The sequence below is a fragment of the Schistocerca piceifrons genome, chromosome 2 (genome assembly GCF_021461385.2).
Source record: "Schistocerca piceifrons isolate TAMUIC-IGC-003096 chromosome 2, iqSchPice1.1, whole genome shotgun sequence".
Taxonomy (NCBI): Eukaryota; Metazoa; Arthropoda; class Insecta; order Orthoptera; family Acrididae; genus Schistocerca; species Schistocerca piceifrons.
In genome coordinates this window covers 11,235,815-11,259,923 of record NC_060139.1, presented here as the reverse complement: position 1 = coordinate 11,259,923, position 24,109 = coordinate 11,235,815, and the positions used below count along the sequence as shown (strand labels likewise).

Sequence of the window (24,109 nt, the reverse complement as noted above, 5' to 3'; positions counted from 1 at the left end):
TCGTCTCCATGAATCCTGCAGGCTCTACCGCTCCTTCCTCTGCTCCTGTGACCAGAATTCACTCCTCCACCACCAGCAATTACAACAACAAATCCTCAACCTCCTCACAGCAATGAAATGCCGGGTCTGGCGCCAGACATGTACATGCCTCAACTTCATCCTCTCTGTCAACTCCTCCAAGTACTGGTCTGCTTTCCACCGCCTTACTGATAACCATCCTACCCTGCAATACCCGCTTCACCATGACAACCATCCCTTCCCTGACAACCTCAGTAAGGCTAACCATTTTACTTCTGACCTCTCTGAGGTCTTCTCCATTCCTCATGATCACCATTTTGTTACTCCTTCTTCCCCACTGTCCTTGAATGCACTGATACCTTTGTCCTGCCACTTGCTACCTGTTTCCAGTACTTGGATCTGTTACCCCCTTCAGACATAAATACTCCCATTACTGCACATGATGTGAAACTTGTCCTCTGCACCAAACACAACACCACTCCTGGTCATGACTGTGTCAGCTACTGCCACCTCAAGGAATCTTCCCCCCCCCCCCCAACCCCACCCGTCCTTCCTGGCTGCCCTTGCTACCCAGTACAACATGTTCCTCTCCACCAGCGTTTTACCCTGAACCGTAGAAGACTTCCCACGTCCTGCTGTTCACTAAACCCAACAAACCCCCCTCTGACATCTCTTCCCATCATCCCATCTGCCTCACCATGTTCAGTAACATCTTCGAGTTAATACTCTCCTATTGTATTCATCACCACCTTAACCAGCACCACCTTCTTCCCCTTACCCAGTGTGCCTTCTGGCCCTCCTTCTTAGCTGACAACCAGCTCCTTGACTTTACCCATCTCCTGTCCCTCCAACTTAACTCCTGTCACTCTGCTATCTTTGTTTCCCTCTACCTCCAGAACGCTTATGGCCATGTCTGGTATCCTGGACTCCTCTTCAAACTCCAGACCTATGCTCTTCCCATCAGTTTCGTCTGTCTCGTTGCTTCCTCCCTCTCCCATCGTCCCTCCTATGTCACTATCCACAATACCAGCTCCTGTACCTTCTATACCACAGCCAGTGTGCCCCAAGGGCTGTTCTCTATCTCCTGTATACTGCCAATCTGGCCAAATGTGCCCCGCCTGTTCACCTCCTCCAATTTGCTGATGACATCTACTTCCTGGCCCTTTATCCTACCCTTCAGCAGTCTAAACGTACCCACCAAATCCCACCTCGACCAGTTCACCACCAGGTGCAACCAGTGGCTCCTTCGCATCAATCCCTCCAAGACCCAGGCAATCATCATAAGTCATTCAACCTGTTCCTTCCAGCTCCATGATTTTTACTTCACTTTATATGCTCGTCCTATCCACCTTACTTGTAGCCTGAAATACCTTGGCCTCACCCTCGACCATCACCTCACCTGGAGTCCCCACCTCCTTACAATCCAATACAAAACCCACAATAGACTCTGCCGGGCATGAGGATTGCATCCTTTCACCATCCTTTGCACCTACAAATCCTTGATCCGCCCCATCCTTTGTTATGGCAGCATCACTTGGATTTCCACCCCTCTCAGATTCTATAAAGCCCTCCAAGTCCTACAATGCCATGCACTCCACCTCATCTTCCGTATTTGCCTTCCTTCCTCTACTACTTCATCCCCTTCCCCATCTTCTTCTTGTCCTTGAACACATCCACATCCTGTATATCATCCGCTGAATCGATCTTCCCCACCCCCTGGTGCCCCCTTCCTCTCCAGCCCCAGCCTGTTGCTGCACCTTTACCGTAGTGTCCCACGTTCTCTGCATCTCCACACCCTCCATCTCCTTTCCCAATGCAACTTCTGGCACCTAACTCTCCCAGATTATAAGCTTCGCCCTGATATCTACTCCTCCTACGAACTCTAACCTCACCTTCTCCCTCCTCCTCATCAGGGCTCTCTCTCCCCTCCTCATCCCCTGAGCAGCTTTCCTCCCTCCTACACCCCCTTCCCTGTGGCCCCCTTCTGTGTCTCTGTGCTCCCTCCTGACTTGCCTTCCCTCTCCCACCCCGCCCATCTCCTACGTCTTGGTGTGCCCCCTGCCCCCTTTCTTCCTCCCCCCCCTCCAGCAGCCCCCCCCCCCCACTGCAACTTCCTCCCTTCGCTTTTTCCCTCAGCAGGTCCCTAACAGCAATTTTTATTTTGCATGTGTGCTCCATCACTTACAGTGGTTTTGTAAGTGTCTCTCGCTCTGTGTGTTTTTATACTGTGTCCGACTTTTTAACTTATGTGTGTGACTCCAGAGTATTTTAATTGCTCCACAAATCGCTGACTGTGTTATTTTAATTTTATGTCGACTTTTTTAACTGTCCCCAATGAACGTCTCCATATTAGCGTATATTTTAACTTCCATTGTCTCCATTTACTGTGTTTTTCTATCCCCTTTTTCCGCCCTTTTTATGTGTAAATTTCCTCTTATTATTTGTATGCCACTCAGCTGGAGAGCGGCAGATTGTGCTGCTGCCAGCCCTCCCCTACCCATGTTGGGCAGGGGAATTAAATTACAATAAAGAAAAAGAAAAGAACTGGTAATACAGTGGACTCTGACACGTGTTGCTCACCAATGAACGAAATCTTCAATAAATTATGAGTAAAAGTAATCCTTGAAGCAAGTAAATTGAGCGTCAGAACACAATGTTCAAAGTGGCAGGATCAACTGTGCTGAAATATACTCCCACCAACTGATTATATTTTCATTATTCAAAGTCGATATTCAATAAAAGAAAGAATAATTAGTAAAAACTGAGCTGGAGCTCAGAATGGCAACTATTTCGATGAATCCAATCGCATTTGTACCGAAGTGTTCCACTACCATCTAAAAACGATATTCGATGTACACAGATAAGGAAGTGTTCCGGAGACGTAACAAATTCCCGGAATAAATCATGAGACGTGGTTACTGGTGAGGCTGGTACAGGTGAATCCAAGTCCCAGATTGACGAACATTTTGATGTACTCTAAGTAATTTCCACGTCCATTAGCTGACTCTTGTAAGTCCAAAAGCAATGTGAAGACTGATCATTTTAAATTACCTTCATCTTCGTTGGTTACTTTCATCAAATAGTCAACCACCTGCAGGCCAATTTCAGACATCAGCACGAACATGTTCTTCATCTTCATTGTCGTGTACGCTGGAGAGAGTGTCGAGCGCATGGCCTGCCATTCTTTTCCTAAAACACAGAAAAAATTCCCTAGAAAAGGAAAGAAAGACTGTTAAGAACTGTAAGAAAGACCAGGTACATTATATGTCTTGAAATCATTTTGTAGTTCTTCTTAGCGTATGACAAAACTATAGAAAATGTGATACATGTAAAATAAAAAAGGAACAAGATATCTACAACTACATCATACTCTGCAAACAGTTGTCAAGTGGTCCTATCGACTTGTCTTTTTAAAACTTGTGGCTCGCTGGTGTTGAAGGTGTAGTTATGGCTGTGATTTCTGTCATATTGCTCACGGTACTTTATTGTGTGACCCGCAAGAAATTTGATTAGCATCTGCGTAGAGAGTGTATTGTGTATTGCGTATTGTGTATGGAACCAGGGCCGTAGAAACGACACAGAGGCTCCGTCCCGCCGTAGCCCGCAGTGGTCCGCAACGCCACAACTGGCCACAGCAGTCCGCTCACGACACCGACGCCCCACACCGAACCCAGGGTGACTGAGCGGTTCGGCCCCCAGTGGACCCCCCGGGGACGTCTCACACCAGACGAGTGTAACCTCAAACGTTTGCATGGTAGAGTAATCGTGGTGGACGCGTACGTAGAGACAGTGTTTGGGGGTTTGGGGGAGGAGATTACTGTTTAACGTCCCGTCGACAACGAGGTCATTAGAGACGGAGCACAAGTCCGGATTAGGGAAGGATGGGGAAGGAAATCGGCCGTGCCCTTTCTAAGGAACCATCCCGGCATTTGCCTGAAGCGATTTAGGGAAATCACGGAAAACCTAAATCAGGATGGCCGGACCCGGGATGGAACCGTCGTCCTCCCGAATGCGAGTCCAGTGTGCTAACCACTGCGCCACCTCGCTCGGTAGAGACAGTGTTTGTGCAGTAATCGCCGACATAGTGTAACTGGGCGGAATAAGAGGAACCAGCCCGCATTCGTCGAGGCAGATGCAAAAACGCCTTAGAAACCATCCACAGACTGGCCGGCGCACCGGACCTCGACACTAGTCCGCCGGGCGGATTCGTGCCGGGGACCAGCACGTCTTCAGGCTCAGGAAGCAGCGCGTGAGACCGGGCGGCTAGCCGGGCGGGCTGCCTAGAGACTACTTCGATCAGGTACACTGTAAGCTGATGTTCTGATAATTCTGCCCTCGCTTAGTCGTAGTAGCATTTGTTCCCTAGGAATAGATGAACTAGCTGTTGGTAATCACGTTACATGCCGCAGTGAGTTCAGTTTTCCTTGCATATTAATGGGTACAACTTTTCTGAATCAGTTATTATTTAAATTAATTTAAATCCATTTAAACTGATGTTGTTAACATGATGATGTCTCTTGCCTCTGATACTAAATTTGATTAAAGCACCTATGCCTGGCTTTCAGGCAGGGTCCTCCTTTTCGGTCGATGGTGAGATGCTATTCCAATACAGTTGGAGACCCTCTGCAATACTGTTCGAGTTTAAGGGGGATACCAAGAGGGTTGAGGCGCGAATGGGATTTAGGGAGGCGTGCTAGGGTAGTCCGTGCAGTTGTGCAAAGCCACCGTGCCAGGGTGGCGTAGTGGTTTGCACATCTGGTTGGCGAGCAACAGATCTGGGTTTGAATCCCGGCCTTGATACAAATTTTCATCTGACGCTTCAGTTTGCATGATACATCATAGAAGTTGAGACATGAATAGGTCTCTGTTTCGTTTGATACTGAACTGTTTCAAGAAACATTTCAGTAGTCGTTAATTTTGCTGCAAACTACACATGCCGATGAAGATTGCTCGATAAGCCCAAGGGTAATGGAAGCAGGTGGACAGGTTTGAGCAAGATAGTCTGTGATAAAAACCCAGACCTATACAGTACATATACAGTTATCGCCCAATCAGTGAAGAGAAGCCTTTGAAACAGAGAGATTTCTCAAAACACACACAGTCTTGCAAAGAATTCACTCCTGAAGCAAATGCAAAAGAAAATACTTCCTCATTAGTAGGAGGTGCAACGCAGATGCAGTCAAGAGTCAACAAATCACAGGGAACAGACGATGGATATGTGGGAGAAGCTGCTGCATGTGGCAAATCAGTAGTGCAAGTTCCACAGCAAATGATTGCGGGTAACAGGATGACATTGCGAGGAGCTGAACAAGCCATGCCGCCAAAAGAACGTCACAGGCGCTACAGCAAATCTCTCCCAACAAGCCCGCTTGGCTCGCCAAGTGTATCCCCTAAACTGCAGAGAAAGAAACAGGGGGAACCACAGAACAGGTACTTCAAAGGTGTACTTGGAGTCCCTACCCGATACCCTGGAAGCTGGATTTTATCTGGAGTTTTGGGACAGAGATATTGCTGCACATCAAATATTCAGGAGACAGCATATCAGAAATCATCATTAGATGATGGAAAACAAAGTGATGTACGCAGGAATAAATCATCATCATCACTTGTTCGAAAAGCTACGGAAGGTTCTAGAGATGAAGACCAGAGCTCATCCGCAATAATCCCGAAGTTCTGTTTTAAATATTGTTTTTACTGCCATTAAGTTGTATTTTTTAGGAATTCACTTGATGTTAATCATGGTGTCTTAACAGTTGTTAAGTTGCTTTTAAATTCTTGTGAGGATGAGATATATTGCTTGTGAGCCTTGATTTTACACCGGTTAATGCATTTGATCTTGTCTCTGTTTAAGCTGCTGGCTACATGCACTCGAATTGGCTTTCAGGACTGAAATTGTGTTGTGTTACGCATTGCAAAAGTCGTTATTCAAATTAAGTATCAGTTTCGGTAATTTGGAACCCAACATAATAATCGGTCCCAGTCTTCCATCCTGTCGGCCAGTACCGGCACAGTCCGTAGTAGCAGCAGTAGTACACCACCTACTCATAGTAGCAGTTTCAATCATCTGCAGATCACTTTTACGAGGACATTAAACAAAAACAATATAATCCATGTATCAAGTATTTACATACTTACCGCTCTAGTTTATCATGGATGGGCCAGGTAGTCGGCCGTGACCTTACGGTGGGAAACAACCCGAATTAACTCAGTAAAACCACAGAAAACCTAAACTGGGATGGCGAGATGAAGTCTGGAACATCCACCCTCCAGAATAAAACTGCAATCTGTTTAAATCAGTGGTATTACATTCGGTTTTTATCCCTTATGTACTATTTTGTACTGCAAGGAAGTTGTATAATAATGAAAAAGGGTAGTACTACACTATTCATTGAGTCACACGCCCAGTCTCAGTACGGACACTATACAGTCATTACATCTTTAATAGCTACATCAAACTTTCATCTATCCATATTTGTGGCCACATGGCCTATTACCAATGCGGTCATTGTACTTACCCTTGTTGCACTATTGGCCAACAAGGGCATCTCAGCGTTCATTTCATATCAGATGTTGGAAGTACGAAACAAACCATTCCACATTTGCAGAACATTTAAAACACCATAACACCTTCCTACAAACATGGAACAAGAAATGAAAGTAATGAGAATAAGCAGCCACGGGAAATATCTTATACAAACTTCCGAAAGTAATGAGAATAAGCAACCACGAGAAATATCTTATACAAACTTCCACATTCAGAAAGCCATAACTGAAAACAAACATGTGATAAATGAACAAACACACATCAGCACAGGCTCCCTACTACACTTAATAAAGGAAATGATAAGATAAAACAAAAAACTCTTCCCCCTTCAGCTTCTGAACACACACACACACACACAGCCCACAAAAATAAAAAAAAAATTCATACCGAAATACACACACACACAGCACAAAAAAAAAATTATATCACACACACACATACACACACAAACGCACACACAAATGCATACACGAACAGATCACAGATACTTCAATAATTACACTCGAAAGTTTGGCAATAACATTCGATCTTTGACAAAAACATTTGACAGTCGGCAACAGAAACCAAAACATTCCATGGAAATAACTGTTTAGTTCATAGTGCTGTGGAATGTGCGAAAAAAACCGCCAATTGGATTCATAAGAAGAAGGAAAAAACACCAAAAATGCAGCAGGAGCGTAATATGTAGGAAATCGTCCACGCAACCTGCAAATACAGTTCAAAACATTACTACTTAATAGGAAATACCAACCAGCAGAACTGTTTATAACCTATAGGTACAGTGACCAAAATGTAAATTAAATAGCAAACATTTGTACATGTTCCAGGCCACTGATGATGCCTTACAGAAAATAAAGGCGAAACGCGTATTACACTAAAATTGTGTTTTATTCATTTGCTATCAGACGGTCCACAAGTGTAAATTATCAATATACCGTAATATTACACGTAACTGAGGAAGACAGGACTACAGAAGTTGAAGAAGTTCATTTGTGATATTTGCGTTCATTTTTTAAAGGAACTCACCAACATTTGACTGTTTTATTGTTTAAGTAAAACTCAAGTTTGGGCTGTTTATGCCATTTCCAAGTATTTGATTTTGTGTATTTAACATATATTGCAGGGCACTAAACAGGTTTTCAAGCTTAAAGTTGGACATATATGAAGAAAAATATTGGCTACTCACGAATAGCAGATGTAAAATCACCATCTGGCATTTCGTGGGGAGTCAATATTTTTTTTTTAATCTATGGCCAACTTTGAGCTTGACAACATATGAATTGTCATGCAGTATTTGTTTAAGACATAAAATCAAATACTTTAAAATGGCATAAAAGGCCGAAACCGTGGTTGTACTTAAATAAGCAATAAAACAGTCAAATGGCGGTGTGTTCCTTTAAAAAATACTGTATGACTGTTGCTCAGCAACGTCAAAAACTATTTATATTAAAATTTATGTTTCAACTATGGAAGTACGAAGATCAAAAACTATTTGTGTTTATGTTTACATCTCAGTACAAAATTATGTTGCTTTTTCTTGTGGAACTTCTGATAATTTATTGAAAAACGTTCCACACTACCATTAGATAACCAATGCTCAAACAAAATGATTAATTTCTTGTTCATGTCAAGCTCTGTTATTTCAATACCTACTATTTCAAACTATTTGTCATCGCATACGGTACTGAGGTCATTTCCTGACTTAAATTGCGATATGAACCTACACCATTTAAAGCAGTCCTACAGTAAGAGTGCATACTTTCACACAACGATAATATTAAATCCTCAGTAAGACAAACTTCCGTGCAGTTCAAAGCTTGGAGCTCAACTTCAGATTTCTGTACTTTATTTTTTTTTTATTGATTGCGTATTTGGATGAAAGATTGTTAAGCCTGTGAAACTTCCCATGTTATTTCATCGAGTGGCTTTTTTATGTTATGTAACTAGTACGGCATTCGTTGTATCAGACTCTATCTTGTGAGTGTTTATTATAAGACTTTTTAAACTGGTGGAAATAGTCTTAGGCAGGGCAAACTGTTTTCTGCATTTATCCTTAAAGAAACGTGCTTCTCCTAGCCATGACAAGTGTTTGGCGATGCATGTCCCAAGATCCACCCCTTATACTTTCATGAATCAGCAGTACCATTCTCCCGTTCCTAGTCCAGATATAGGACATGCCTAGTTGAACCCCATCTTTCGATAGTCCCGACTGCTCGCACCTGTGCTGTTCCTAACCTCACATTAAACGCTGTCACAGCTCTATTGAGGCGTGGCCGATAATGGTCCGGAATAGCTCGACGATGTTTACATTGGTGCCATGAGTCGGGGCACCCATCCCTATCCAAACTGTTATCCGCCCCATTCACTAAGCTCCTCTTTCGAATAATCCTTACATAAATACTCTACGTCATCTATCACTTGACTTAGCCCTGCATTTGGTTTGAAACTGCTGATAGAGTGGTACATTGCCCTAACTTTCCTGTAACTGAAAGCCTACAAATCGCCCATGGTTACCACCTAGCAGCATTACTGTCTTCTACCTAACATTTTACATATTCCTATGTTTCCTGGTCCCACTCGAGCTGTGTTGCACATTTCAGGCTCCTAGCTCTACATGAGGCTCTTCTTCACTTAACTCTGGCAGTGGTTGATATCTGTCTTTAGTATTTATAATGAAACTATCAAATCGCATTCTCTCTCTTCCTGTTTTCATATCAACTGCCAGTTCCAAAAGTCCCTCCTTCCCTCTGTCTCCCTTGATCCTAATGAATTCCTTCCTTGTTTCCTCCAAGTGTGCCTGAAGGCCATATATTTTCCCTTCCTGCTCTTCAGTCAAGATGTTTCTGCTGCATACTGTGCGATATCAGAAGAGAAAGCTTGTTGAGTTTCTCTAAGGTTCTTCGCCACTACACTACTCCCCCCCCCCCTCCCCCTCCCTCAAGTGAAAATATTACCTACATCACTGCCAATGAATTCCCCGAACTCAGAATCCTGTAACAGTTCCCACTTTTCTGCCTCGTGGTCAGAGAAGATTACTTCTTCTTCCGAACTGAAATAATTAATTTTATCAAGGGCTAGAGTTTGGCTGTGTGTAACCAAAAGCGACACTAAATTCTTTTGCTCTGTTACGACTGTCTTGCATAGAATTCGAGATATAATGATAGAAGAATGAACTAGTAGTACCTTGGTTTGAGAGAATTCGCGTTGCCAAGATTTCTAGGTTAGGTTTTTAAACAAGGCCTAGATCGCGACTATCCAGCTAGTAACTAACACAAAATGTGTTAAAAATGATTAATTGCGCTTTCATGGCGAGAATAGACACTACTGAAACTACTAGAAGCTTTGTTTTAAAGAAATCTATACCATTCAGAAAATTTGAGTAGCATTGGCCCCAACAAGCGACGTAAGATCTACAAGCCCAACAGCCGCACTAGCGGCGAAGTACGTCATCTGGGCCCATCACATGTTCGTCATCTGTCATCCAATTTTGGAGTATTTCCCGACATTTGCGGCCCCATATATGTTATATTAAATTACTTGTCTCAGTATCATCTACGTCGCTATTGTTTTTTTAAGGATAATAAGAGTCACAATATATATTGTACTGTGTAACAAAAATAAGCACTACAGTACGTACACAAAACGAAATCAGTTAAACTTAAACACTGCTTACTCTTAAGCCATTCTTCTCGTGGACGAAATCACTCGTCGACCATATCTGCAGACGCACACCTGTGTTTTACTTTAGTTGAGATAGACTTTCAACTGCTCATTATGTCATATTGTTAAACAAGTCGAGATCCTCTTAGAGGATTTCTTGGAAAAACTGATTTCTTGGAAAAATTGACTTTGCACAATTTTATAGTTGTACGATGTGACTCTTATCCTCTGTAGAACGAACTATGTGCAATTGACGGAAAATCAGTGCAAGAGACTTGCTGACATAATGCGCTTCATTTATCATTTTGCTTTCTTTGCCCGAGCTTTAGATAAGCAATGGAAGAAACTATTCACAATTTTTACACTACTTGCATCGTGTATGGTATATATTTACTGAGAACAAAGACAGACCCTATTAAAGTTGTTATTTATTCGTAGATTCTAATCATACGGACTCTGATGATTTATTGTTGATTCAGTGTTAGAAATACGTGTGAAGCGAGGAAAGCTCATTTTATTCTTTAGAAAACAATTTTGTTTCAAACACCACCCACAGAATTTAATCACGTTCACCATCATTAGCTATTTGACAGCTACTGTTGAACAAAGCACTCCTCTAAATTTCTCCATGTATTACAGTCTTCAACTGTACACATCCATGTTGCTCCTGATTTACTAGTGTTATCTATTCACTTTCCATTACTTCGCTCCCAAGGTCTTCCCTCACCTTTCGAAATTCATTAAGTACTTTTATGAGTCAACGACCATCTATTGGTTTATAGCTACATGTCCCATCCAGCTCCATTTCATTTTGATTATAGTCGTAACTACGGCTTGCGCTCTAATTTATTACCTGACTCATTACTTGTTTTCCTGTATCTCTTAATAATTCTCAACATCCATGCCTCCACTGTTAGCTATGTATCCGTCAGGTTTTAATATTTTTCTGTTATCTCATTACCATATGTCAGTACTGGTGACAGACACTGAATGTATAATTTTGTTTTCAGGCACGCCAGTAGCTTTGTTTTGAAAACCGTTATTTAGTTTACCAAAGCCCCTTCCCCCTCGTATCTTTTTGCCAAATTTACAGGATTTATTCGTGTGACTTCTTGTTTCCTTGTTGCTCCTACGATATACACTCCTGGAAATGGAAAAAAGAACACATTGACACCGGTGTGTCAGACCCACCATACTTGCTCCGGACACTGCGAGAGGGCTGTACAAGCAATGATCACACGCACGGCACAGCGGACACACCAGGAACCGCGGTGTTGGCCGTCGAATGGCGCTAGCTGCGCAGCATTTGTGCACCGCCGCCGTCAGTGTCAGCCAGTTTGCCGTGGCATACGGAGCTCCATCGCAGTCTTTAACACTGGTAGCATGCCGCGACAGCGTGGACGTGAACCGTATGTGCAGTTGACGGACTTTGAGCGAGGGCGTATAGTGGGCATGCGGGAGGCCGGGTGGACGTACCGCCGAATTGCTCAACACGTGGGGCGTGAGGTCTCCACAGTACATCGATGTTGTCGCCAGTGGTCGGCGGAAGGTGCACGTGCCCGTCGACCTGGGACCGGACCGCAGCGACGCACGGATGCACGCCAAGACCGTAGGATCCTACGCAGTGCCGTAGGGGACCGCACCGCCACTTCCCAGCAAATTAGGGACACTGTTGCTCCTGGGGTATCGGCGAGGACCATTCGCAACCGTCTCCATGAAGCTGGGCTACGGTCCCGCACACCGTTAGGCCGTCTTCCGCTCACGCCCCAACATTGTGCAGCCCGCCTCCAGTGGTGTCGCGACAGGCGTGAATGGAGGGACGAATGGAGACGTGTCGTCTTCAGCGATGAGAGTCGCTTCTGCCTTGGTGCCAATGATGGTCGTATGCGTGTTTGGCGCCGTGCAGGTGAGCGCCACGATCGGGACTGCATACGACCGAGGCACACAGGGCCAACACCCGGCATCATGGTGTGGGGAGCGATCTCCTACACTGGCCGTACACCACTGGTGATCGTCGAGGGGACACTGAATAGTGCACGGTACATCCAAACCGTCATCGAAACCATCGTTCTACCATTCCTAGACCGGCAAGGGAACTTGCTGTTCCAACAGGACAATGCACGTCCGCATGTATCCCGTGCCACCCAACGTGCTCTAGAAGGTGTAAGTCAACTACCCTGGCCAGCAAGATCTCCGGATCTGTCCCCCATTGAGCATGTTTGGGACTGGATGAAGCGTCGTCTCACGCGGTCTGCACGTCCAGCACGAACGCTGGTCCAACTGAGGCGCCAGGTGGAAATGGCATGGCAAGCCGTTCCACAGGACTACATCCAGCATCTCTACGATCGTCTCCATGGGAGAATAGCAGCCTGCATTGCTGCGAAAGGTGGATATACACTGTAATAGTGCCGACATTGTGCATGCTCTGTTGCCTGTGTCTATGTGCCTGTGGTTCTGTCAGTGTGATCATGTGATGTATCTGACCCCAGGAATGTGTCAATAAAGTTTCCCCTTCCTGGGACAATGAATTCACGGTGTTCTTATTTCAATTTCCAGGAGTGTATTTAGGAAAGCAATAGGAATTTTCAACCTTCATGTGTGTGAAACAGTCAAGTTTCATTTTGGTTCAGAGTCTATGTTGAAATCTATATGTATGGTCGGAGAAAGATATGAGCAAAATGTCTCCAGTCGACTGCTGCTTTACTTCCCTTTCACCGCCTGTTACAGTGAACGAGGGAACTCTGACGGCACAATGGTACGTCACGGGTATTCCGAGACCTTATGTTGTACCTCTCATATGGTAAGATCGTGGTGTCCCTTTTCAGGAGGACAACGCTCTTCCACACATGCTACGTGTCACCATGAGCTGTCTGCATAATGTTGAGGTACTTTCGTGGCTAGGAAGATCGCTGATTGTACAGCTGGTACGGCTACTCCACCCCAGTGTGCCAGAACATCAAGGATCATGTCTCGGCTACAATAATGCGTTCACTATGGTTTCTTATTCATTATTACACCTTCTGCTGTATGACGTCTATTTGATTTTATATTTATAACCTGTATTCACCGAACCAGAAGTCCTGTTCCTCTTGCCATCGAACTTCACTAATTCCCACTATGTCTAACTTCAACTTATCCATTTACCTTTTTAAATTTTCTAAACAATCTGCGCGATTAAGGGAGCTAACATTTCATGCTCCGATCCGTAGAGCGCCAGTTTTGTTTCTCCTGATGATGACATCTTCCTGAGCAGTCCCCGCTCAGTGATGCGAATGGGGGAGTATTCTACCTCCGGAATATTTTAGCCAAGAGGATTCCATCATCATTTAACCAGACAGTAGAGCTGCATGCCCTTGGGAAAAATTATGGCTTTCAGCCGTTCACAGTACTGGCGCAGCAAGGCCATTTGGGTTGATGTGACAAGACGAGATCAGTCAGTGGTCCAGACTGTTGCTCCTGCAACTACTGAGCCGGTTGCTGCCCCTTTTCAAGAAGGGAGAATAAATGGCCATTTTCATGAAGAATTTTAATTGTTGTTTTTATGCATAAATATTACTTGGGATCTGCTGATTAATTTAGTGAACAATTAATTAAATTTGTCTGACTGAAAGCATATTTAATTTAATTTAGTTAGTTGCGTAGGACGATTTTAGGACATGATAAATAATTGGTTAGTTAAAAATTAATACCTCAAAAACCGTAAGGCCTAGAAGGCTGAAATATGATTTAAATCCTAGTGGAAAACCTTGCTTCATAAATAGGTAGGACTGGCATAACAGTTTTATTCTTCTTTACGCTGTGCATGCTATATTCTTATTATAATGTAGGAAACAGAGTTATTGAAGACACCGCTGTCTTATCGCAAAACTATTAGGAGTCGGCTGCTAGACAATACTATCCATTGACTATCAAAATATTGTGGCCAAGAAATTAGAAGTACTGATAGAAACATAGATGGTATGAATAAGCCTATCTAGGACATCTTTTTCCATAAAATATCAACAGATGACAAGCCGACTCACAGCCTCTGTTCAGACGAGAATTGTAAATACAAAAAATCTGAATCAGCTGTAACTTCAGATAAGTTTACCCACAACAACTCTTTACCTGAGGCTACTGGCGTTTATAGGAATTTGGCAAAACATATCTACTGAAGAAATATGTGACAGGGAAAACAGAAAATCAGAATGAACCAGTAAAGAGTGTAGTTTACACAACAATCCCAAAAAAATGTATTTGTGGGGTTCCATACATCGAGGCTCGCTGTGTATGATGCTGTCATCACATTTAATGATGGTAATACCGGAAGACTGAAAGTCTTGGAACTAGGAGTGAAGACTGGTTGCGATACGCGAACCATACTTGAAGAACAGGACAAAAAGTGAGTCAACAAAGCTGAGCTAAGAGCCCAAAAAGTGTCCATTGAGGCAAGGTCTTTGAAGAGGAGGACAATACAGATGGTAATGTAGCCTACACTACTCCCGCATTTTAAATGTTGTTTTCTTAAATTTTGAATCTTAATTTAAATTAATTTGTAACTGCAATTTATGAAAAACAAAATTTTCTCAGACAAATAGCCTGTTATCTTAGGAACTAACAAGATAGATTCTTGATTTTTAAGAGTTCATTCATAATACCCATGTGACACTACAACTCTATAATGGTACAGATCGCCTGTATATTTACAGTAAAATGCACAAAAATCTAAGAAAAAATGTAGCTACAAAGATACACAGAAAAATGATTTTGTCCTAGCTCCTAGAATATACGAGTATGTTGCAACCAAACTAGAGGAGTAAGTATACGAAGCATGTACGAGGGGCGTTCAATAAGTAATAAGACATTTTTTCCCGCCCAATTTCTGTTGAAAAAATGCGGACTTTGTTGTGGAATATCGCGGAACATTCCCACTTCAGCTCCTACAGTTTCATGAAGATGCGATGGGCCGTAGCGCTAAACGCAGCCTTCCAAACGGAGGTGCGTTCCACGCAAAAAAAACTGTCATTGAGTTTCTTTTGGCGGAAAACCAGAGCATCGCAGATATTCATAGGCGTTTGCAGAGTCTCTACGGGGACTTGACACTCAACAAAAGCATGGTGAGTCGTTGGATGAGGCGTCCGTCTTCATCACGACAAAGTCGCGCAAAGCCTGTCCGACCTCTCGCGTGCCGGCCGGCTGAAAACTGAAGGGATTGTAGTTGACTCTTAACATAAACAAATGTAGCATATTGCGCAAGAATAGGTGGAAAGACTCGTTACTGTTTCTTAACACCATGTTGAACAATCACTGGAGACAGTCACATCCGTTAAATATCTGGGAATATGGGTACGAAGCGATTTACAGTACAATGATCAAATAAAATAAATTGTAGAGAGGGCAGGTGCCAAACAAGTTTATTGACAGAATCCTCATGAAGTGTAGACCATCCACTATGAAGGTACCTCCACAAAACGCTCGTCTTTGACTGTTACGAGATAGAATTGACTGATACAATACAAAAAAATCTGTTTCGTGGAAATTTGGAAATTTGTGTGGTAAGGTCTTATGGGACCAAACTGCTGAGGTCATCGGTCCCTAAGCCTACACACTACTTAATCTAACTTAACGCTTTGGCTAACACACACACCCACGCGCTAGGACTGGAATCTGTGACGAGGGGAGCCGCACGGACCGTGACAAGACTGTTTCGTCATGGGTTCATTTGTACATTGGAAAGCCTCGCGTAAATGGTCGTCCGAATTCCAGTGGGAGGCACTTCAAAAGAGGTGTTGTGCATCTCGATATGTTTCACTGTGAGAATTCCGAGAACATACCGAAAAGGGTCACCCAATGTCGGGTACAGCGGAGTTTTACGCTCACAAGGCTAATCCGTCAGAAATAATAAATGTTGCAACAGTGGGGTCGTTCTACACTAAGTCAAGGTCGTTTTGCCTTCAGTGTGTGCCAGTCTCTCCTTGACACCGCATGTGATGGTAGTAGGGGTGTTTTCTGTTACATTATTGACAGGACAGAAGAACAAACTCTAGAAGTAAGCCGATTGTGATGGATTATTGCCGTAGTAAAAGAATACTCCCTAACAAATTAAGGTCTACAAAGCTCAATAACGAGAAATTTTAAATGTCACCTGCATAAGAACACATGTTAGGCCGTGTGTGTATCAAAAAATATTGCTGGATTTTTCCACAATGGTCTGATTTTTCTGCGTCTTTGGAAATGTCTGCACATGGTGCTATTATGTCTAATAAACGTTTGGTTATTTCCGCTCAGTTAAATTATTAGTTTAGTTGATATTTTACAGCGAAATTCTGGAGAACACATTTTCTTGGCTTCTTTTGAGGTGGTCAATACATACAAAGGGGGAAAAGCCAAGTGCTTTACGGTCCGAGGAAGATATGAAACAAGCAGTAACAAGTGTTGTAGGGAGCTTCTTGGTTTCTAAGTGTGCGTAGGTGCAAAAAGGACGAAAAATGTTCACTTGTGGTAAGTGCTTCCTATTTGGACTCTGAAATACACTGGGGCAGAGTAGCCCCCTTAACTGGGTACAATTGTCGCACCACTTTCATATGCTTTCTGCTTTCTTTAGATGTGTCTTTAACACTTTGTTCGTGTAAAAGAATTTCGGCCTTTAACATACTGAAATGTATTCACAATCAACATACTGTAATGTACCACACTAACCGATTTTTTAAAAAGGTTCATGTAGTATTATATAGGGCTTACTGTTGAAATGAGTGGAACAGCCCTGGTGTACACAATTGCTTCTACATATTTCTAGCAAAAAGACCATGAAGGCAACATCAGAGAGATTCGATCTCACACGGAGACTCATCAACAAATGCACCATTCAAGATTCAAACAGCAAAGTAGAGACGTAACAGTGGCACTTTTGACTTAGCATCTTTGGAGGAGCATTAGGTAACAGTCCTTTTCTGAATATACAATATATGTTTTTGGTTTTGTGGCATGTTTCACGTTTTTTACTTATTGCTCATTATGGATCTACAGAATAGATAGTGGATCTTATTTCTATTTAGTGTTCACAAAAGAGATATGCAAGTAACTGCCACAGTCTAGGTATTAGCTACTCACCTGTTAGACAAAAGAGCATCCTCTTGAACAGAGGATTAGCTCTATCGGTGACCCCAAATGGCAAGTGATCGGTGAAGTGGTCGAAGTCTTTGACGGTGACTGCGCGAATGATCTCTGGATCGTTGATCATAAAGACGGGTTCTCTGAAATAGAAAACTCCTGCGTAAGCATGTGGCTGCAGTTGGCGGTAGAGACTCAGCACCCTCTCGGATAGGGCTTCGCGAGCCAGGACCACAGGGAGCATGTTGCCCACGAAGGGCACGGGCGGTAGGTACGGAACGCCTCGGCGCGCGAAGTGCGTGCGGTAGCGGTAGAACCACAGGAGCACCAGCGAGGCGAAGAACACCGCCAGCGACGCCATCGCTGTCCAGCAGTCGGCCACCATAATCTGTAGGAGGAAAGTCGCATACCAGTCACCAGGCAAAGAGCTGGCTGGGAGACCTATAGGGGCAGATCCAGCTACCCTACTAGCCGTTGCCAGCCAAACACTGAATGTGAATTTTCATTTTACTATTAGATTTCGAATAGACTACCTGCTAAGCGAGCGACACCGCACAATCATGCATTAGCGACCTTGGTTATGTGGACTGGTTATAGCAGCCATTAATATGCAGAATACTTACTTTTGTATTCATGGGATCCTGCAACCTGTACGAAGTTGATGAATGGCATTTACATGATAAAAAACAACAATAAAACAAGCAGCCTCATCTATGTACCGCCGGCCTCTTTGTGGCCAAGCGGTTCTAGGCGCTACAGTCTGGAACCACGTGACCACTACGGTCGCAGGTTCGAATCCTGTCTCGGGCATGGGTGTGTGTGTGATGTCCTTAGGTTAGTAAGGTTTAAGTAGTTTTAAGTTCTAGGGGACTGATGACCTGAGATGTTAAGTCCCATAGTGCTCAGAGCCATCTGACCCATTTTTTTATCTATATACCGGGTGATGAAAATGTCAGTATAAATTTGAAAACTTAATAAACCACGGAATAATGTAGATAGAGAGGTAGAAATTGACACACATTCTTGGAATGACATGAGGTTTTATTAGAACCAAAAAAAAAAAAAAAAGAAAGTTCACAAAATGTCCAACAGATGGCGCTGGACAGTAAAATGTCAGTGACTGCGCAATACAACCGTGTATAAAAGGAGCTGTAATGAGAGAGAGAATCCTCCCCCTCCCTGATGATGTCCTCCTCCCCTCCATCTTCCCCTACTATCACCTTTGATCCTCCCCCCCTTTCCTGTGTCCTTTCCTTTCGGCACCCTCCCTCCCTTCTCTTTCCTTTTCCCCCATCCCCTTCCTCCACCCCTCTTCCCCCGGGCTTCCCCTCCCTTCCTCCCTTCCACCTATCTCCCCTGCCCATGGCATCTGCTCTCCCCTCTCCTTCTTCTCCCACCCCCCTCCTCCTCTGTTGGCAGGTCCCCGGACTCGTACACGGTTAGTCAACTTTCGCGCGCCGGAGATCAACGCCTCGTGTTTCTGTGTGTGCCGTCGTTTTGTGCGTAAGTGGTTCAGTGTTATTCGTTTTGTGCACCTACGTTCACGTGTGACAATTTTCGTCTATGTATGTGTCCAAGTGTCTGAACAAATTTTATCTTGGACTCTACGCCCGTGAACGGCTCCATGTATTTTAAAAAGTGCTTGTCTCCGTTTCTATGTCCACCATATTTTTATCTCACATTGTCTTCATTTGTCTCTTTTGTGTTTCTCTGAGGCCAAAGAGCGGCGTAGTATGCTGCTGCTGGCCTGCCTGTAAACAGGTTTAAAAAATAACAATAAAGAAAAAAAAAGAGAGAGAGAATCAGATGCGCCAGCAGTCGCAGCATGTTGACGTTACCTCAAAAGGCGCTTTTAGTGAAGCTGTATTATCAGAATGGGGAATGTGCTAGCGTTACGATCCTATCGCCATTGGAAGGGGATTCGAACGGGTAAAGGTCCGTTGACAAATGCAGCTGTGGCGAGAATCATTTCGAAGTTCGAAGCCACGGGTTGTTTACACGATAGATCCTGTAGTGGCCGACCGAGCACAAGGTGTAATGCTGCTGAGACAGTTCAGGAAGAAATGGAGACTGTAGCGGGTTCGTCTATGCACGGGGAAGTCAGCGCTCAGGCAGTCGCACATCGCACCGGCATTCCATACACTACTGTTTGGTTGGCACTTAGGCGTACCCTCCGATGCTATCCGTACAAAATCCATCGGCATCATGAACTGTTACTTGGCGATTTAGTGAAGCGGAGGGCATTTGCGGTGTAGGCGTTTCAAAAGATGGCGGAAGATGACGATTGGTTGAGTAACGTGTTGTGGACTGACGAAGCTCATTTCACGCTCCGAGGGTCTGTCAACGCCCACAACAGCAGAATTTCGGCTACCGAAAATCATAGAACTGTCGTGTAAAACCCACTGCACGACGAGATAGTCACGGTATGGGTTGGATTTACCACATCTACCGTTATCGGGCCTTTTTTCTTCGAGGAAATGCGTGATTCTGGTTTTGTAACTGTCACCGTGACGCGTGAGAGGTACGCCGATATGTTACAGAATCGCATCATCCCCAGCCTGGCTGATAAACACCTGCTGGAACGTACGATGTTTATGCAGGATGCCGCTCCACCCCATATTTGCTAGACGCGTGAAATATCTCTTGCGCGCGTCGTTTGGTGATGATCGTGTGCTAAGCCGCCACATTCGTCATGCTTGGCCTCCCAGGTTCCCAGACCTCAGTCCGTGCGATTATTGGCATTGGGATTACCTGAAGTCACAAGTGTGTCGTGATCGACTGACATCTCTAGGGATGCTGAATGACAACATCCGACGCCAATGCCTCACCATAACTCCAGATATGCTTTACAGTGCTGTTCACAACATTATTCCTCGACTACAGCTATTGTTGAGGAATGATGGTGGACATATTGAGCATTTCCTGTAAAGAACATCATCTTTGCTTTGTCGTACTTTGTTATGCTAATTATTGCTATTCTGATCAGATTAAGCGCCATCTGTCGGACATTTTTTGAACTTTTGTATTTTTTTGGTTCTAATAAAACCCCACGTGATTCCAAGCATGTGTGTCAATTTGTACCTCGCTATCTCCATTATTCCGTGATTTATTCAGTTTTCAAATTTATACTGACTTTTTGATCACCCGGTATATAAGAGGGTCATTCGGAAAGTAAAGAACGTTTTGCTTTGAAACGTGACCGCGTCCCACCGACCACAACCGCCGATCGACCACTGACCTAGGTACTCATCCACTTCAGTTTGACGGCAGCTACGATCCAATAAGGTTGCTTACTGCTTAGCTGTGTGACTTTAAAATGTCAGACGAAATTGACGATCCCGCCAAGTGTGAGGTGCACAATGTTAGCCTCTTTTTAAACGTGCAAAAAGTCCGACCTGTCGAAATTTATAGACAGATAACTGAGGTTTACGGTTATGTGATGAACACCAAACATCAGTCAGGAAGTGCAGTGTTATGTGTAATGGCTGACGGAAGAATCTTCACGAAGATCGCTCTGCCCGGCCCTCTGTGGTGATTGACGTACTCTAAACGAGAACTGCAACGAAAATCCGAGGAGACAGGCTTTTCATAATTGGTGGAATGCACTCATTTTTGGCAGAAAATGCCGAATTCAGAAGAACGCAAAATCCCCAAGAAGGGCTAAGTTTCACGGATGGTCGAAATTTAGTGCGGACGTCAACGCGAGATGCTTTTAATAGTTTCCACAATGAAACATTGTCTCAAAATATGGTAGAAAGTCCAAAGACATTCTGGTCGTATGTAAAGTACACCAGTGGCAAAAAATACCGTCACTGCGCGATAGCGATGGAAATCTTACAGATGATGGTGCCACTAAAGAGGAGTTAATGAACATAGTTTTCCGTAACTCCTCCACGAAAGAAGACGAAGTAAATATTCCAGAATTCGAAACCAGAACAGCTGTTAGCATGAGTGACATAAAAGTAGATATCTTAGGTGATGCTAAAAAACTCAAATCACTTAAGAAAGCAAGTCTTCCGGTCCAGATGGTATACCAATCAGGTTCCTTTCAGAGTATGCAGACACAATAGCGCCTTTCTTAGCAACATATACAACCGCTCACTTGACGAAAGGTCTGTTACTAAAGACTGGGAAGTAGCACAGGTCACACCAATATTCAAGAAAGGAAATAGGAGTAACCCATTCAATTACAGACCCATATCACTGACCTCAATTTGCAGGAGGATTTTGGAGCATATACTGTGCTCGAACATTATGAATCACCTTGAAGAAAATGACTTATTGATACATAACCAACACGGATTCAGAAAATATCGTTCTCGTGCAACGCAGCTAGCTCTTTATTCCCATGAAGTAATGAGTGCTATCGACTTGGGACCACAGATCGACCCCATATTCCTAGATTTCTAGAAGGCTTTTGATACCGTTCCTCACAAGCGACTATTAATCAAATTGCGTGCATATGGAGTATCGTGTCAGTTGTGTGACTGTATTCGTGATTTCCTCTCAGAGAGGTCCCAGTTCGTAGTGATAGACGGTAAATCATCCAGTAGCACAGAAGTGGTATCTGGCATTCCGCAAGGTAGTGTCATACTACTGTGTTATATTAAAAAAAGTTATTAAAAAATCCAGGAGTATGTGTATCATGTCTGAAATCAGCAACTCTGATAATAAAATTAAAACAATTTGGAATATTATTAAAAGAGAAACAGGTCAACCAAGAGCAGAGGAAGACAGTATTACCATCAAATTGAATGAAAACTTACGAACAAAAAGTCAGAAGTTGAAAATATTTTTAATAATCATTTTCTAAATGTTGTGGATATAGTAGGATCCAGGTGTTCATTAGAAGATGCTAGGCTGTTAATGGAAGAGGCCATACCTATGCAATTTGATACAATTGAAATCTCACCCACTTCTCCCTCTGAAATTAGGAAAATAATAAACTTGCTTAAAAGCAAAAACTCACATGGAATTGATGGCATTTCCAGCAAAATACTAAAAGCTTGTTCTCAACAGATAAGTAAGATTCTCAGCCACCTGTGTAATAGCTCTCTGGAACAGGGCATTTTCCCTGATAGACTGAAATATGCTATTGTTATACCTTTGCATAAAAAGGGGGATAGATCTGATGTCAACAATTACCATCCAATCTCCCTTCTAACAGCTTTATCCAAAATTTTTGAGAAAGTAATGTATTCAAGAGTAGCTTCACATATCTGTAAAAATGAAGTACTAACAAAATGTCAGTTTGGTTTCCAGAAAGGTTTTTCAACAGAAAATGTCATATATGCTTTCACCAGTCAAATTTTGAATGATCTGAATAACCAAACACCACCCATTGGGATTTTTTGTGATCTCTCAAAGGCTTTTGATTGTGTAAATCATGAAGTTCTGCTAGACAAGCTCAAGTATTGTGGCATGAGTTGGACAGTGCACAAATGGTTTAATTCGTACCTAACTGGAAGAGTGCAGAAAGTTGAAATAAGTAGTTCTCGTAACATGCAAAGATCAGCACATTCCTCAGACTGGGGAACTATCAAGAATGGGGTTCCACAAGGGTCAGTCTTGGGTCCTTTGTTGTTCTTATTATATATTAATGACTTGCCATTCTATATTCATGAAGAGGCAAAGTTAGTTCTCTTTGCTGATGATACAAGTATAGTAATCACACCTGACAAACAAGAATTAACTGATGACATTGTCAATACTGTCTTTCAGAAAATTACTAAGTGGTTCCTTGTAAACGGACTCTGACTGAATTTTGATAAGACACAGTACATACAGTTCCGTACAGGGAATGGTATGACGCCATTAATAAATATAGACCTTAATCAGAAGCATATAGCTAAGGTAGAATATTCCAAATTTTTAGGTGTGTCCATTGATGAGAGATTAAATTGGAAGAAACACATTGATGATCTGCTGAAACGTTTGAGTTCAGCTACTTATGCAATAAGGGTCATTGCAAATTTTGGTGATAAACATCTTAGTAAATTAGCTTACTACGCCTATTTTCACTCATTGCTTTCATATGGCATCATATTTTGGGGGAATTCATCGCTGAGGAATAAAGTATTTATTGCACAAAGGCGTGTAATCAGAATAATAGCTGGAGTCCACCCAAGATCATCCTGCAGACATTTATTTAAGGATCTAGGGATATTCACAGTAGCTTCTCAGTATATATACTCTCTTATGAAATTTGTTATTAACAACCAAACCCAATTCAAAAGTAATAGCAGTGTGCATAGCTACAATACTAGGAGAAAGGATGATCTTCACTATTCAAGATTAAATCTAACTTTGGCACAGAAAGGGGTGAATTATACTGGCACTAAAGTCTTTGGTCACTTACCAAATAGTATCAAAAGTATGACAGATAACCAACAAGTATTTAAGAAGAAATTAAAAGAATTTCTGAATGACAACTCCTTCTACTCCATAGAGGAATTTTTAGATATAAATTAAGAAAAAATAGAAAAAAATATTTAAAAAATAAAAATAAAATAAAAAATAAAGAAAAACAAAAAACACAAAAAAATAAAGTTGTTATATTAACTTAAGTATGTTGTTAAATTAACCTAATTATGTCATGTATTAGAAAATTCGACTCGTTCCACATCATTACGAAATATCGTATTCATGATCCATGGAACTAGTATTAATCTAATCTAATGTAATCTAATACGTCCTCTGCTGTTCCTGATTTCCATAAATGATCTAGGTGATAATCTAAGCAGCCTCCTTAGATTGTTTGCAGATGACACTGTAATTTACCATCTAGTACATTCATCA

At 42.8% G+C, this 24,109-nt stretch overlaps 1 protein-coding gene across 1 annotated transcript in view; it reads right to left on the bottom strand.

Annotated features, from left to right (window-relative positions):
• LOC124776752 (cytochrome P450 9e2-like) overlaps positions 1 to 24,109 on the bottom strand; it is a 77,972-nt gene that overhangs the window by 45,166 nt on the left and 8,697 nt on the right. Inside the window, exons 2-3 of the mRNA XM_047251879.1 lie at positions 17,312 to 17,699; positions 3,070 to 3,207 (exon numbers count right to left, since the gene is read on the bottom strand). Coding sequence (XP_047107835.1) covers positions 3,070 to 3,207; positions 17,312 to 17,696 — 523 coding nt within the window. The 5' untranslated portion in view covers positions 17,697 to 17,699. The remainder of the gene's footprint in view (positions 1 to 3,069; positions 3,208 to 17,311; positions 17,700 to 24,109) is intronic.